The sequence below is a fragment of the Pisolithus orientalis genome (assembly GCF_024613125.1).
Source record: "Pisolithus orientalis strain OTSU chromosome Unknown F5J12scaffold_77, whole genome shotgun sequence".
NCBI lineage: Eukaryota > Fungi > Basidiomycota > Agaricomycetes > Boletales > Pisolithaceae > Pisolithus > Pisolithus orientalis.
In genome coordinates, this window is record NW_026260858.1 from 91,823 (window position 1) to 108,522 (window position 16,700).

At 45.1% G+C, this 16,700-nt stretch overlaps 1 protein-coding gene and 2 non-coding genes across 3 annotated transcripts; 1 reads left to right on the plus strand and 2 right to left on the minus strand.

Annotated features, from left to right (window-relative positions):
- Positions 1-869: 869 nt before the first annotated feature.
- Positions 870-942, minus strand: F5J12DRAFT_t201. The gene has a single exon. It is a non-coding gene; the product is annotated as a tRNA-Phe (tRNA).
- Positions 943-10,094: 9,152 nt separating this feature from the next.
- On the minus strand, positions 10,095-10,167 carry F5J12DRAFT_t200. Its single transcript has one exon. It is a non-coding gene; the product is annotated as a tRNA-Phe (tRNA).
- Positions 10,168-14,468: 4,301 nt separating this feature from the next.
- On the plus strand, positions 14,469-15,258 carry F5J12DRAFT_786950 (uncharacterized protein; the record flags this gene model as incomplete). Its single annotated transcript, XM_051743562.1, has 3 exons — positions 14,469-14,633; positions 14,688-14,891; positions 15,079-15,258. The coding sequence occupies 3 exons, from the start codon at positions 14,469-14,471 to the stop codon at positions 15,256-15,258; spliced, it is 549 nt and encodes a 182-aa protein (XP_051594750.1).
- Positions 15,259-16,700: the final 1,442 nt, after the last annotated feature.

Below are 16,700 nucleotides of genomic sequence, written 5' to 3' on the forward strand. Positions count from 1 at the left end.
TGTATTTTCTCTTCAGTCTCTGACACTGGGCACAAGGTAATGTCACTACTTAGCTGTTGAATTTAGTCTCTGACACTGGGCACAAGGCCTTAAGACTGGGTGATTTTATCACTGTACCTGGTGCCCAGTTTAAGAGACTAATATTGAGTAAAGTAATACAGGACTGTACCTGGTGCCCAGTGTAAGAGACTGAAGAAAATTTCACTGGGCACAGAGCAGTAAGTGCGCAAAAATGATAAACAAATGTAAATAGTAAATAAAAGCCAACCAAGGACATTTAGAGTGAAGCTAAGTGTCCACTACATGTGTGTAGGGTTAGTCAGAGATAAAACAAAAGGAAAATGCGGTCTGAGGTGCACAGGCACCTAATATGAACATCTCTCCACTGTAGGTGCTCTGATGTACCTTGCCACCACTACCCACCCAGACATCACCTATACTGTTGGAGTTCTGGCCAGATTCAACTCCAATCCTGGCTGGGCTCATTGGCAGGCTGTGAAGCACCTAATGCACTATATCAGGGGTACTCTGGACTATTCCCTGACCTATTCTCCTGATCCTTCAACCTCTGCGCCCTTCACCACCTTCTCTGATGCAGATCATGGTGGCTGCAAGGATACTGGTCGCTCTACAGGTGGATATGTTGTCAAGATGGGTACTGGTGCAATCTCCTGGTGTTCCAAGCTTCAACATGTCATTGCTCTATCTTCTACTGGCTCAGAGATGCAGTCTAGGACAACCTTATTGTGCCCACTTTTGTCCCCACTGATGCCCAGGCTGCTGACCTGATGACCAAACCACTGTCCAAGGCCAAGGTGATCACCTTCTGTCAGATGCTAGGACTAGGTCCCCACCTGTTGCAATAAATGCAACCAGACAGGGGATTGAACCCTGGACCTCCCAGGTTTCGACCGGGTGCTCTAACCACTGAGCTATTTGGTCAAGGTATCTAGGCTTACTTGGTGTGGTTTAACCACCAAGTGCTAGTAGGGACTAGCATTGCTGAGTGCTGGAGTACTACACTTGCAACACCACCTTCCATATTAATGATGTGTTCACTTATTTTACTCAGTTGTTCTTTGTTTGTTCAGTGTTCGCATTTTTACTGTGTACAGAGTCTCTTGTTCTTTAGTTACTGACTCTGTGCACATAGGTGTGTAAAGCTACATAAACAACAATTTAGTTACTGACTCTGTGCACATAGTGCTGAGTATTGGGATATCTTAACAGTTTGTGGATGATATGACCCTAGCATCGAAATCTGAGACTGCTATCGACTCCTTTATCTCACAACTGAGCCAGCACTTCCACATTCATGATCTGGGCCCCACAACTCAACTCCTGGGGATCAAAATCGACAGAGACCACCCCAATCGCTCCATATCCATCTCCCAGCGACAATACTGCCTGGATGTCTTGACCAGGTTTGGAATGGCAGACTGTAAGCCCATTTCCACACCTATGGAACCCAATCTTTGGCTATCTCACCAGCAATTGCCTCAGAACCCTCAGGAAGTCAAACAAATGTGCCAGGTGCCCTATCTATCTGCTGTGGGTGCTCTGATGTACTTGGCCACCACAACTCGACCAGATATGTTGACCTTGCTATGGTTATGGATGAGATCACTCTGAGACAGAAGCTCTTGAGCCCAGCTTGCTAGCTGAAGCTTGTCACTGTCCTGATTGGCTGCAATGGGAAGATGGAATAAGAGAGGAGTTAGTGACATTAGGAGTTGCAGGAACTCGGGAACTTGACTTACCACCTGGTGCAAATGTCATAGGTTCAAAATTGGTGTTCCAGGCCAAGAAGGATGCCACAGGAAACTGTTATGCCTGTGTAGAGAATCTTTCATTTTTTGACTTTTTGCAGTCACATGCATCACATGACTTCTTGCAACCTTAGCCATTGTTGTCTACATGGGCATGTCTGTGCTCAAAGAACAACCTGGACTGTTGGAAGTCATTGTGTTTCCAATACCTTCCAATGCTGCACATCTGTAGGTGATCCAGTGTTCCACTCCCATCTTTGATGAATGATCAATTTCACATTTCATCTCTGACTTGTGTTTATTGTTCTGATTGTTTACTTCTTGTTCCAGTGTCAGGCTCCTCACTGTGCATTGATGGCATGGCCAGTATAGCCTTCATTTCCTTAGTAACCCTATCTTTGACACCATATGACTCTTTTAAATTTCATTGTTTACTGCTGCAGATACTTACCACCTAGATGGCATGACCAGTAGGGTACTTTTGTTCTGAGGTATTTATACAGCTGTACCATACCATGTATCCTCAGTTTTTTGATAGCTTGCAACTCAGCTAATTCCTTTAACTTCATCCTCATTTATTCCCTGTCACAATCTCAGAAGAACTCACCAGCAGAATAAACCTCTGTTGGATATTGTTAATAACTGAGCCATAGGGGTTATGACAAGTTTGGCCCATAGTCTCCCCTTCATGTCACTCATGACTAGTCCATTTGACAAAGTCACTTGGCTTGGGCATAACAAAATCAAAAAACTCTTGTGGTCTTATGAAGGCTCATTGTCTCCCTATGCATAAAGACTAACTTGCCTTTGTTCTTCCATTGTGCAAGCAAGCACAGAAGAACACCTTTCCCAACTCAACCAAATACATCAGTCTACAGGCAGCCACTAGGCTTTAATAGATCACCTCCCTAGACTTCAGACTTGTCCAACAAACAACACCTTTACTGACAGGTTTTCTTTGGAATATAATTCCTCCCTCAGCCTTCATTGTCACTATCCATTAAAGTGTCTAACCCTCAGAAGCAGAAACCACCTGTTCCCCCTAGGTTACCCATCTCTAGAGGACTTGGAATCAGTTCCCCTATACTGTCCTTTGGTCAATGAGGTCCCTCAGTAACTGCTACCAATCCACATCTATCTTATTTCTCTCAGTTCTGAGAAACTGAAGTAGCATGTAGTTCAGAAGAAGACAATCAGAAGTCTGAAACTTCTTTCAGATCAGTCCTCAAAGAAGAACAAGAAGTGACAGGAAGTATGTCCATAACTCAAGGTCATGGAGAGTCTGTTCTGGAAATGCCCCCTCATCAATACTCTGAGGCAGAGGTGGAACAGAGAATGGAGGACTTATGGGCACAATTGGAAGAGGAGTTTCACCAGTCTGTTATTGCAAATGACCTGTTTCCTTGAGGGATGCCTACTGACACAGCATTACAAGAGTGGTATGCCAGAAACTTCAGAAAGGTGGTTCCCTCAGAGCCCTCCACTGGTGGGGGCAGTAAGGGAAGAAGCCAAAACAAGGATGATGAAGATTACCACTATGGGCAATCACCCAATGGTGGTCAGGAATTTAATGTCAGGCAACCTGGAGAATTTGATGGAAGCCACAATGGGCTCCAAACTTGGCTTACCCAAGTGGAAGGCTACTTAGCCTTGAATCAACATGTATACAACATGGAAGCTCTCAAGATTTCCTTTGCTCTTACTTATATTATGAAGGGAGCAGCAGTATCATTCACAGAGAATTATCAAAATGAACACAAGTTGTCTGATGGAACTATCTGCTACCTTGGTGACTTTAAAAACATCATTGAATGACTCAAGGCAACTTTTGAGTCTGGTGACCAAACCACACTCACTATACTTTGTCTATTGGACATCAAGCAGGAGAAAAGGGAGTTGGAAGCATACATTGCAGAGTTTATGGGTCTGGTCAATAAGGCCTAGTTGAAGGAAGAATCTTGGGAAGCTGGAATCTTCTTTGGGAAAGGTCTGTCCAAGGAATATCACAACCAGATTTTAAATTCCAGAGGAATGCTGATCATAGTGATCAAATGGATTCAGGCTGTGGGAGAAGCAAGGATAGCCTTGGCCACAAAGCACATGTTAGAAGGAAATGAATTGCAACATGAGTGAAGGCTCATATCCTATCACAGCAATCATTGAGATCCCAATGCAATGGACATGGACAAATGAAAACAAAATGTATGTTATTCCAGTTTGGAAATTGAATGCTATAATTGCCAAGAAGTCAGTCACATCAAATGTGACTGTAAGAAGAAGCAACTTTCCAATGTTTGTATAGTAGTTGCCAAGGACAGTACCAAGACTGCCTATGTGGGCAACAGGGAAGCTAACAAGGAGGAAAGGAAATTGCTGGGTGTTTAAAGAGGACTGCTGAATCACCTGCTACAGTCAGTCCTGTTTCTGTGTTGTTGGCTAAATGTACTTCTATAGATGATGAATCCTCTATGCAAATCCACTCTCTGCTTGGATTGGTCATTTTGCCCAACTTCAATGCAGGTATCTGGGCATGCATTGACTCTGGTGCCAAGGTTTCATTGATTTCTGAAAGGATGGTCCAAAAGCTCAAGATCCCAATGTATAGGTTGGAACAAAAGTTTAAGACTATGTCCTTCACTGGGAAAGACAAAGAATGGGTAACCCACAAGGTAACCCTGAAAATGGAAATCAAGAACTGCACAATAAGGGTCAAATGCTACATCAGTCCTCTTGTAGGAAAAGAACATATCCTCTTAGGGATGCCCTTCCTTAAAGAATTCAAGCCATGTATGAACTGGGAAACTGGGAAGATTATGTGCTGGGATGATGGGTATGTACATCCCAAGGAAAAAACTAAAATCCAACAGAAAGTATCTTTGGATGCAAGGAGTGTAATGTTCATATTAGGTGCCTGTGCACCTCAGACTGCATTTTTCCTTTGTGTTATTTCTATCTAACCCTACAGACATGTAGTGGACACTTAGCTTCGCTCTAAGTGTCCTTGGTTTGCATTTGTTTATTGTTTACATTTGTTTATTATTTTTGCACACTTACTGCCGCGCGCCCAGTGAAATTTTCTTCAGTCTCTTACACTGGGCACAAGTGGCCTCAGATTGTGGTTATATTAACATGTAAAGGAATCTCCTGGCCCTCCCTTGGAAGTCCAAATTAACAAAACTACTCTATCTACAGAACTAGAGGTGGCTATTGCTTCTAGCAAAGAGGAAGTCCAGCTTCCTGAAAAGTACAAGGAATTTGCCAAGGTTTTTGCTGAAGACCACATTCCACTGCTGAAACATAGGCCTGGCCTGGATCATGAAATTTGCTTAAAAGAAGAATTCAAACCCAAAAAGGCAGCAGTGTACCCAATGTCTCCTGATGAACTAAAGGTCTTAGATGAATTCCTGGACAAATATCTCAAATGTAAAAAAATTCACCTGTCAATGTCCCCTCAAGCAGCACCAGTATGCCTTGTTGTGAAGAAGGATGGAAAGAAGTGGCTGATCCAAGACTACCACTACCTCAACTCATTCACTGTTCAGGATGCACATCCATTGCCAAATGCTCAAGCCTTGTTCAACAAACTGGTTGAATCAAAATATTACACTAAGTTTGATATTCATTGGGGTTTTACTAACCTCTGAGTCAAAGAAGGGGATGAATGGAAAGGAGCATTTATCACACTGCAAGGATTGTTCAAGCCTATGGTAATGTTCTTTGGTCAATGTAACTCACCCCCTTCTTTTCAAAGGTACATGGATAAAACCTTCAAATCTCAAAGAGGAAAACAAGTAGGGTACATGGATGATGATGTTGTCCATGCCAAGACTCTAGAGGAACTATGGCAACATGTCTGGGAGTTCCTGAAGATCTATGAGAAGGAAGAGCTGTGCCTCAAGATCAGCAAGTACTGTTTTGAAGCTGAAGAAGTCAAATTCCTTGGAATGATTATAGGAAAGGGGCATCTGGAAACTTTGCCTATGAAGACCAACACCATTTCCACATGGGAAGCCCCAGACAATCCTACAGGGCTCCACTGGTTCCTTGGATTCTGCAACTTCTACTGAAAGTTTATCCCTTCCTTCTCAAGTGTCACTAGACCCCTCCACAACCAAATGAAGAAAGGGGTGTCCTACCAATGGACTCTGGAGTGGAATACTGCCTTTGAGAAACTCAAGTCTTTGTTATGTTCATCTCTGGTCCTCATTATCCCTGATTTTTCAAAACCCTTTGCACTCTTCACTGATGCCTCGAAACTTGGAACTGGGGTGGTACTTGCCCAGAAAGGAGTTGATAACAAGTGGCATCTGTGCTTGTATCTTTCTCAATCCTTGGTAGGAGCTGAGCAACACTATCAGGTTTACAACCTGGAAATGCTAGCCATAATCCATGCTCTCAAAGCCTTCCACCACTATCTTTTGTCCCCAGTCAAGCCTATGGTGGTCTTTACTGATCACAAAAACCTGGAATACTACTGCAAGCCACAGCAGTTAACTCTGTGGCAGGCTCAATGGGCTGCAACCATCCAATCCTACCCTCTTCATTTCTTGTGGCAGGCTGGTCACCTGCAGGTACCCACTGACACTTTGTCCTGCAGGCAGTTCTCCTGATGAACCTTTGGCTTTCAGAGGGGGTGGATCCTCAAATTCACCTTGTTTCACCTACTTTTTCACTTACAAAAATACAACAACAACAGAAAATAAACCATTTAACTCGCATTGGACATCTTCCAGCTAAACTTGATCATAGCAAAGATAACTCCAAGCCATATTCTTGCCCACCTGAGGAAAAACCAAAGGAGAATAGGCTGCCTGATGCTTGCCCTTTGAGGAACATCAACAAAGGAGCTCAGGGAGTATATGTGATCTCTGCAGAACTGTATGAGCATGTCAGGAACAATATACCAAAAGACTCTACAGGGCCAGAACCAAAGGACAACATAACAATTGAGGAAGATGGAACAAAACAGTTCAGAATGACTTGGTTGTATATCCCCCCTAATGACTGCAAACACTGCATGTGCTCTTATCATGATCATGAATCAGCCTGGACACCCAGGACAAAAAGGCAATGTTTGCCAAAATGTACAAGGAGGTCTAATGGGAAGGTGTGGGGAAAGATATCAAAGCCTACATTGCTGGATGTCCCATGTGCCAAACCACCAAGGTCATAACACACCTGCCAACACCACCCATGATCCCTCATTCCACTCCTAAACCTGTGTTCCTGTTCCAACAAATATCTATGGATCTCATCACAGATCTCCCCATTTCAGGAGAACAGAAGTATGACTCCATTCTCATGATTGTTGATCAGGGTCTTATGAAAACTGCCCTGTTCATCCCATGTCACAAAACAATTGACTCTGTCAGAGTTGCCTGACTCTTCCATCAGTTCATTTACTCCTGGTTTGGTATCCTGGAGTCTGTAATCTCAGGTCATGGTCTGCAGTTCACATCATCCTTTATGAAAGAACTGTACAAGGTGATAGGGGTTACTGCCAAACTTTCAACTGGGTACCATCCCCAAACCAACAGAGAAAGCAAAAGGGTAAACCAGGAGGTGGAAGGATACTTACAATTATACTGTGCAGAAGCCCCAAACCCTTGGTCTGCAAAGTTACCTTTGGCTGAGTTCACTCATAATTCCAGGGTACACTCCATGCACAACATGACCCCCTTCTCCCTCATCCTGGGCTATGACCCATCACCTTATCCAGAAAAACAACTCACCACTGTCCCTTCAGTAGATGAAAGACTAGAACAACTTGCATCAAACAGGGATGTCACTGTTCTTGCACACAAAAAGGCACAGGATTTGATGCATTTGTGCACCAAAGGAACCTATAGCCCACCTAAAGTCAGAGATCAAGTTCTCCTTGATGTCAGACATCTTAGGATCAGAAACCAGTGTGACAAGATTGCACCCCAATGTCTCAGACCCTTCAAAGTGACTCAAGTGGTGTCACCAGTCACTTTCCAATTGGAGTTGCCATCAACTTGGAAAGTCCATCCAGTGTTTCATGCATCTCACATCTTCCCATTCACTGAAAATGACATTTATGGTGCTGTGCCCACAGCACCATTGCCTGAATTAGTGGATGATGAAATTGAATCAGAGGTCAAGTCAATAATTAATCACAACACTGGTGGCCACCAAGGTAAATGAAAATATCTGGTCAAATGGAAAGGGTTCCCTCATTCATCAAATACTTGGGAGCCCAAGGAACATATAAAGGACCATGCATTGGAAGCCCTCAACCAGTACAAACTTGTTCATCACCTCAGAAGTTAAATGGACTCCCCTCATCCTGTTAATACTGAAAACAACTATGCTGACCTCCCCTGTGAACCCCTTTATCTGTTAAAATATCCCACACAGTAGCCTTGTGCCCAGTGTCAGAGACTGAAGAGAAAATACACTGGGCACACACAACTGCTAAGTGCACAAAAATGGTAAACAAAGGAAAACAACCAGTCACAACATACCACAACACTGTATAGTGTAGGAATGCAAACTTAGAGCATATTAGTGTAGCATATAACAGTAGAATAAATGAAAATGTGAACAGAGGTGCAGAGGCACCACTGTAACATTATGACCCCACAAGTGACTGGCCCAAATTACTCATGCCCCCTGTTGCTGTCTATTCAACTGTTCATATAACCACATGTTCATATAACCACAGCTTCAGGCCACTGGTGCCCAGTGTAAGAGACTGAAATTGAGTAAAATACTACAGACAATATACCTGGTGCCCAGTGTAAGAGACTGAAGGAAAACTTCACTGGGCACACAGTAGTAAGTACACAAAAATGATAAACAAAGATAAACAATAAACAGAAACAAACCAAGGACACTTAGAGTGAAGCCAAGTGTCCAATGCTAGTTGTAGGGTTAATAGGAAACATAACAAAGTAAGAAATGCAAACTCTGAGGTGCACAGGCACCTAATGTGAACATCAACATCCCCTCCCCTGTTGTCTGACACCCATGTTCCTGACTTGGATGCCTTGTCCCCAGTCTCACAACTCCAGGTACCCTCTCCCCAGCCCAGAGGCTCCCCCAGTGGAGTCAGTAAGCCCAAAGGAAAGGGAAAGAATAAAGAGAAGTCTGACCATGATGCCAATAAAAGAGGAGCCATGAGCAACCCCACCAATGCTCCCTGAACTCCTGACCTTCACACTGCCATCACAACCTATTCCAATGGGGCACACCATGCCACCCTTGATCTCCTTGCCATGGTTGCCACTGCCTGGGATGACAAGCTGCAACTACCAATTGCAGCAAGTGACTACCTGGACATTGTTAGGGTACTTGATGTCTTCCATGAAGGGGACCACATTGACAGGTGCTCACCAGAACAAGTTAAGTATTTTGGGCTGTTGTCTGAAATCCACAGAGCATCAGACATAAGTTATAATGATCAATATGCTTGAGTGTGGGTATTCAGAGGTTTTAGAAGTGGTTACCAGAGGAGCATACCATCACCTTCTCAATCAACAGTTCAGCAAATTCCTTGCCCCACCTGCTTCATGACTTCTTGATCACATTAAGCCAAAGGAGGACCCCCTCATTGTAGTAAATCAAAAGGAAGAGAAGCAGAAGGAAAATGGAATGGGTGACACCGATAGAGTATACCAATAATGGAACCTTATTTAAACAACTTCTGAGGGAAATTGATAAGTTCAAAAGGGACATCAGGAAGTACATGGAGATTGCTAGGTGATGGTAGCCATTGTTTGTCATGTCTTGACCACCTTTACCAATGTCAGTAAGACCATCCACAGTGGTAGAAATCCGACAAGCTCTGACTGATGGTATATGATAAGTTTGTGCATGACCACCTGACCTCCCCAAGTCTATATTTTGCTAGGCAATGTTCACCATTGTCCGCCATGTCTTAACCACATTTACCAATGTCAGCAAGACTATCCATGATGTAGCAACCTGACAAATGCTTTCTCTGATGGTATATGATAAATTTGAGTATGACCACCTGACCCCCCCCTTTCTACATTTTGCTAGGTGATGTTTGCCATTGCTCATCATGTCTTAACTGCCTTTACCAATGTCTGTAAGACTATCTACAGTGGTAGAAACCCAATGAACACTGGGTCTGATGGTATATGATAAATTTGAGCATGACCACCTGACTTCCCGCAGTCTATTTTTTGCTAGACCACATTCTTCACTGTTCCCCATCTCCTAAACCCCTTTACCAATGTTACAAAGACTATCCACAGTGGTAGGAACCTGATGAACACTTGTGTCAATGGTATATGATAAGTTTGAGCAGGACCGCCTGACCTGTTGCAATAAATGTGACCAGACAGGGGATTGAACCCTGGACCTCCCAGGTTTTGACCAGGTGCTCTAACCACTGAGCTATTTGGTCAAGGTATCTAGGCTTACTTGGTGTGGTTTAGCCACCAAGTGCTAGTAGGGACTAGCATTGCTGAGTGCTGGAGTACTACACTTGCAACATGACCTCCCCCTGTTTATATTTTGTTAGACCATGTTTGTCATTGTTCATCATGTCTTGACCACCTTTACCAATGTCAGTAAGACCATCTGCAGTGGTAGAAATCTGATGAACACCGACTCTGATGGTATATGATAAGTTTGCACATGACCACCTGATCTCCCCCAGTCTATATTTTGCTAGGTGATGTTCGCCATTGTCCACCATGTCTTAACCACATTTACCAGTGTCAGCAAGGCTATCCATGATGTAGCAACCTGACAAATGCTTTCTCTGATGGTATATGATAAATTTGAGTATGACCACACACTCACTCACTACAGCTCATTCTTTGAGCTCCCAGCTTCCAGACTCACCCCATCCACCCCATCCTTCTCCTGTCCACTCAAAATTCGCCACCATGGCTGAAGACCATGCCAACTTGTCGCCCTCTGTCACTAAACTCACTGCCTCCAACTACTTGACCTGGAAAGGCAAAATGAAGGCTTTCCTGCACACAAAAGGGCTCTGGACCATTGTTAGTGGTCTGGAAAAGTGCCCTGATGACTCCAAAGTTGAAGCTCAGGCCAAGTGGGACCTTAGAGCAGACAGGGCAGCTGGGGAGCTTTACCTAGCACTTTCTAGTGAGCAGAGAACCCATGTAGATGCTGTACAGGATCACCCTGTCCAAATCTGGTCAACTCTAGCCTCCATCCACCTCCAGCAACACCCTGGAGCTCGCTTTAATGCTTGGGATGACTTCTTTTCGATCAGGAAGCCCCCAGATGAGTCCCTGTCATCCTTAATCGCTAGAATCAAAGATTCCATGTCCAAAATTCAACAATTGCGCCCCAAGGACTCTACTACTCCATATTGCATCAAGGATTATGGACAATGAACTTGTCTGTATGGCTATGGTGTGCTCTCTAGGTGAAGATTACTCTCATTTTGCCTCTTCTCTCCTTCTGTTCCAATCTCTGGACAAGGACAAACTCAAAGCAGCAGTCCTGGCTGAAGAATCGCAGTGCAAGCACTGCCCTGATGCAGGGACATCAGCGACCGCACTAGTGAGCTCCTCTGCAATTTGCAAGTGCTCACCTTCATTGCCTTGCGAGTTCTGTGATTATTCAGGCCACTGTGTCCACAAGTGTCCAAACCTGGAAAGATCAAAGGCTTATTATCACTCTAGGAAGAATAAGAAGGACAGGAAAAGTGCCAATACTGCAAATCAAGCCTCTACCTCATCTGCTTCTTCCCCAGCAACTGGGACAGCAACAACAACCTCCTCATCAAACCAGAGCGCATCCCAAGCAGTACAATTCACTAGAAATGCAAGTTTTCATTCCCTTAACCCCTCCTCTCCCCTCTGCCCCCTCCAGCTCGATGCTGATGTGCATTGGAATGCAGATACAGGCACCACTTCTCATATGACACCTCATCAACACTGGCTGTGAAATTACAGCCAAAAATGCCTTCCTGTGTGTCTAGCAGACAACAAAATTGTCTACACAGCTGGGGTGGGGTCAGTAGTGTTTGAGCCTGTGGTGGGGGGTCAGAAGCATTGGCCTGTTGAATTTACCAATGTCCTACATGTCCCTGACCTGTGAAATAATCTACTATCTGTGATATATCTCTGTCGCAACAAGGCTTCACTGTCAGCATCAAGTCTTCGCAGATGTCCTTCAGGCAGTGCCCTGGCCCTACCCTCTTCATTGCAAGAATTTTGGACAACAACTCTGCATTCCTGGAGGGTGAGACTGTTCCCCTCAGTGAATATGCCTCTGCAGCGACCACTTTGCCCCTGGATTTCAACCTATGGCACGGGAGACTCATCCATCACCACCTGGCTGGTGTGAAGTCCCTCCTGGAGCGAAATCTAGTCACTGGGATGACCCTAGACTTGAACAAAGTGCCTGATCCTATCTGTGAACCTTGCCTGGCTGGCAAGATGCATGCAAAGCCCTTTCCCAGCTCTTCCTGGCATGCTTCTTGGCCCCTGGAACTTGTCCACAGTGATTTGCACTATTTAGGCCACCCCTGCTTCACTGGCTACAAGTATTGGGTCACCTTCATTGATGATTTCTCTTGCTTTTGCTTTGTTTTGCCTCTGAAAAGCGAAGTCTGAGATCTTTGAGGCCTTCAAGACCTTCAAGGCCTTTGCTGAGAACCAGAGTGAAAGGAAAATAAAGATTGTGCGAGATGACAAGGGAGGGGAGTATATGAGCAATGCCTTCATCAATTTTACCACCAAATGCGGAATCCAGCACCAGCACACAGTCAGAAAATCGACCCCAGCAAAATGGAGTGGCAGAGCAAGCAATAGACTACTCTCTGAGCAGCTTACTGCAATGCTGGATGAGTCTGGCCTTCCTAAGGCTTTCTGGGGAGAGTGCCTAGCCTCCTTGGTCCATGTGTGGAACAGATGCCCTACTGAAGCACTTCAAAATGCAACTCCCTTTGAACTGTGGCATGGGAGAAAGCCAGATGTCTCCCACCTTCGAGTTTGGGGGTGTACTGCCTATGTGCACATCCAAAAGGACAAGAGGTGACCCCTGGAGTCCCACATGGAGAAGTGTGTCTTTATAGGGTACCCTGATGGCTACAAAGGCTGGACATTCTACAATCCCACCACAAAGTGCACAATAATCTCAGAAAGGGCTGATTTTGATGAGAGGTACTTCCCTTTGTCCACTCGCCCTTCCACACCTTCCCTACCTGTGCCTCTCCCTCCCAAACCTACCCAAACTGCACCAGCAGCTCCCATACCTGTTCATATCAGGTGCCTGTGCACCTCAGATCATGTTTTTCCTTTCTCCTATTTCTATCTCACCCTACAGGCATGTAGTGGACACTTAGCTTCACTCTAAGTGTCCTTGGTTTGCATTTATTTATTGTTTACCTTTGTTTATCATGTTTGCACACTTACTGTTGTGTGCCCAGTGAAATTTTCTTCAGTCTCTTACACTGGGCACAAGGTATGTCTTATGCAGTATTCCCTTGAATATTAGTCTCTTACACTGGGCACCAGTGGCCTCAGTTTGTGGTTATCTCAACATCCAGTGCCATTGGAAGCCATACCAAATGGTTGACCATGGCATTTCCTCTGTGTGGAGTACCTCACACAGTGTTTGGTGCCTTTAGCAATGCTGCTGGCACCATGAATGTCTACATTTGCTTCCCCAGGATGATCCACAGGGATCAGATGACACACAAGCATGCCAATCACATCCCAAAGGAGGTCCTCAACTTTTTCTGGGAGCATGTCCTACTTCCAGCGATCCATGCACATGTGGATGTTTCAAGTGCACTATACATCTCTCTCACTCTGAAGGAAGTGCAGTTCAAGGCATGAAAGGGTGGCAAAACCAAGAAGGCTGGTCAGCCAAAAGTGGTCCCCCTTTCTATGCAAGTGTTGAAGCAGATCCAGAAGACCATGGAGGCAATCATCCAAGAGGACCCTTTATGATTTGCAAACTATGGTTCCTTCTTCTTCGTCCTGGAATGCAAGGGAATCAAGTTGTGGATGAAAACCACCCTGTTGGGAGTGGTTCAAATGCTGGTCCAAAGCTCTCCTCCATGGACTTCCAGCTCTGGATTGGTCCCACATGGTAGACAGGGCCAATGGGGAGCTCTTGGTTGACTTGGGAATCTGTTAACTTCACCCAGCCTTAAGGCCTTGTGCCCAGTGTCAGAGACTATATTCAACAGCTAAGTAGTGACATTACCTTGTGCCAGTGTCAGAGACTATATTCAACAGCTAAGTAGTGACATTACCTTGTGCCCAGTGTCAGAGACTGAAGAGAAAATACACTGGGCACACAGAACTGCTAAGTGTGCAAAAATGGTAAACAAAGGAAAACAAACAGTCACCACATACCACAACACTGTATAGTGTAGGAATGCAAAGTTAGACCATATTAGTGTAGCATATAACAGTAGAATAAATGAAAATGCAAACAGAGGTGCAGAGGCACCACTGTAACAGAATCAGCATCCACCCCACATGTGACAAAAAGCTCATGGGATTGTGGAGACTGGATGCCCTGGAAGCTTCCTTTGGGGCAGGTGGATATTTGCAAGGAAATGCCCACCACACTTGCATGCTTGGATGGTATGGGGGGATCCAAGCAGAGATGTCACAGGAGTGAGCATGGCAAACTCACATTGCATTCAGAAGTGCTTATAATCTGGCCTATGAGGTGATCTGACCCAATGACAACAGCCCCACCTTTGTCATGGACAAGGATGCTTATTCCCTGAACAACAACTTCATTGGGGAATGCATGCAGGCCATCAACATGTATTCTGGAGATGCCAAGAAGAGGTCATATGGGGTGCAAGACAAGTACAGGATGAGTGGGGCTGCAGTGGAGCAGGCAATACTGGTGGTGCCACAAAGGGTGATGCATTTCCAAGCTCGATCATGCTCATATCTGATGCTTCCATCTTTGCAGATGGAAGAGCTTTTAGCCTCCAATCCCATTCTCTGGATTCTGACCAAAGTCTGGTTGGAATTTATGGCTAGACACATCAGGGCCCTCCAGTTGGCTCAGATCTCTCTCAAGGAACTGGAACCACCCAACCTTGGGATTCTGACTGGCATCATCTGCCACATGATATGGTGCACGTCCACCACTGCAATAATCCTCAACTTCCATGTGAGAAGTCCATGAGGAGAAGAGCATGCTGAGTCTGAATGATGAGATTGTTAAGATATCCCAATACTCAGCACTCTATGTGCACTGACTCTGCACATAGAGTGCTGAGTATTGGGATATCTTAACAATCTCATCATTCAGACTCAGCATGCTCTTCTCCTCATGGACTTCTCACATGGAAGTTGAGGATTATTGCAGTGGTGGACGTGCACCATATCATGTGGCAGATGATGCCAGTCAGAATCCCAAGGTTGGGTGGTTCCAGTTCCTTGAGAGAGATCTGAGCCAACTGGAGGGCCCTGATGTGTCTAGCCATAAATTCCAACCAGACTTTGGTCAGAATCCAGAGAATGGGATTGGAGGCTAAAAGCTCTTCCATCTGCAAAGATGGAAGCATCAGATATGAGCATGATCGAGCTTGGAAATGCATCACCCTTTGTGGCACCACCAGTATTGCCTGCTCCACTGCAGCCCCACTCATCCTGTACTTGTCTTGCACCCCATATGACCTCTTCTTGGCATCTCCAGAATACATGTTGATGGCCTGCATGCATTCCCCAATGAAGTTGTTGTTCAGGGAATAAGCATCCTTGTCCATGACAAAGGTGGGGCTGTTGTCATTGGGTCAGATCACCTCATAGGCCAGATTATAAGCACTTCTGAATGCAATGTGAGTTTGCATGCTCACTCCTGTGACATCTCTGCTTGGATCCCCCCATACCATCCAAGCATGCAAGTGTGGTGGGCATTTCCTTGCAAATATCCACCTGCCCCAAAGGAAGCTTCCAGGGCATCCAGTCTCCACAATCCCATGAGCTTTTTGTCACATGTGGGGTGGATGCTGATTCTGTTACAGTGGTGCCTCTGCACCTCTGTTTGCATTTTCATTTATTCTACTGTTATATGCTACACTAATATGGTCTAACTTTGCATTCCTACACTATACAGTGTTGTGGTATGTGGTGACTGTTTGTTTTCCTTTGTTTACCATTTTTGCACACTTAGCAGTTCTGTGTGCCCAGTGTATTTTCTCTTCAGTCTCTGACACTGGGCACAAGGTAATGTCACTACTTAGCTGTTGAATATAGTCTCTGACACTGGGCACAAGGTAATGTCACTACTTAGCTGTTGAATATAGTCTCTGACACTGGGCACAAGGCCTTAAGGCTGGGTGAAGTTAACAGATTCCCAAGTCAACCAAGAGCTCCCCATTGGCCCTGTCTACCATGTGGGACCAATCCAGAGCTGGAAGTCCATGGAGAGCTTGGACCAGCATTTGAACCACTCCCAACAGGGTGGTTTTCATCCACAACTTGATTCCCTTGCATTCCAGGACGAAGAAGAAGGAACCATAGTTTGCAAATCATAAAGGGTCCTCTTGGATGATTGCCTCCATGGTCTTCTGGATCTGCTTCAACACTTGCATAGAAAGGGGGACCACTTTTGGCTGACCAGCCTTCTTGTTTTGCCACCCTTTCATGCCTTGAACTGCACTTCCTTCAGAGTGAGAGAGATGTAGTGCACTTGAAACATCCACATGTGCATGGATCGCTGGAAGTAGGACATGCTCCCAGAAAAAGTTGAGGACCTCCTTTGGGATGTTGATTGGCATGCTTGTGTGTCATCTGATCCCTGTGGATCATCCTGGGGAAGCAAATGTAGACATTCATGTGCCAGCAGCATTGCTAAAGGCACCAAACACTGTGTGAGGTACTCCACACAGAGGAAATGCCATGGTCAACCATTTGGTATGGCTTCCAATGGCACTGGATGTTGAGATAACCACAAACTGAGGCCACTGGTGCCCAG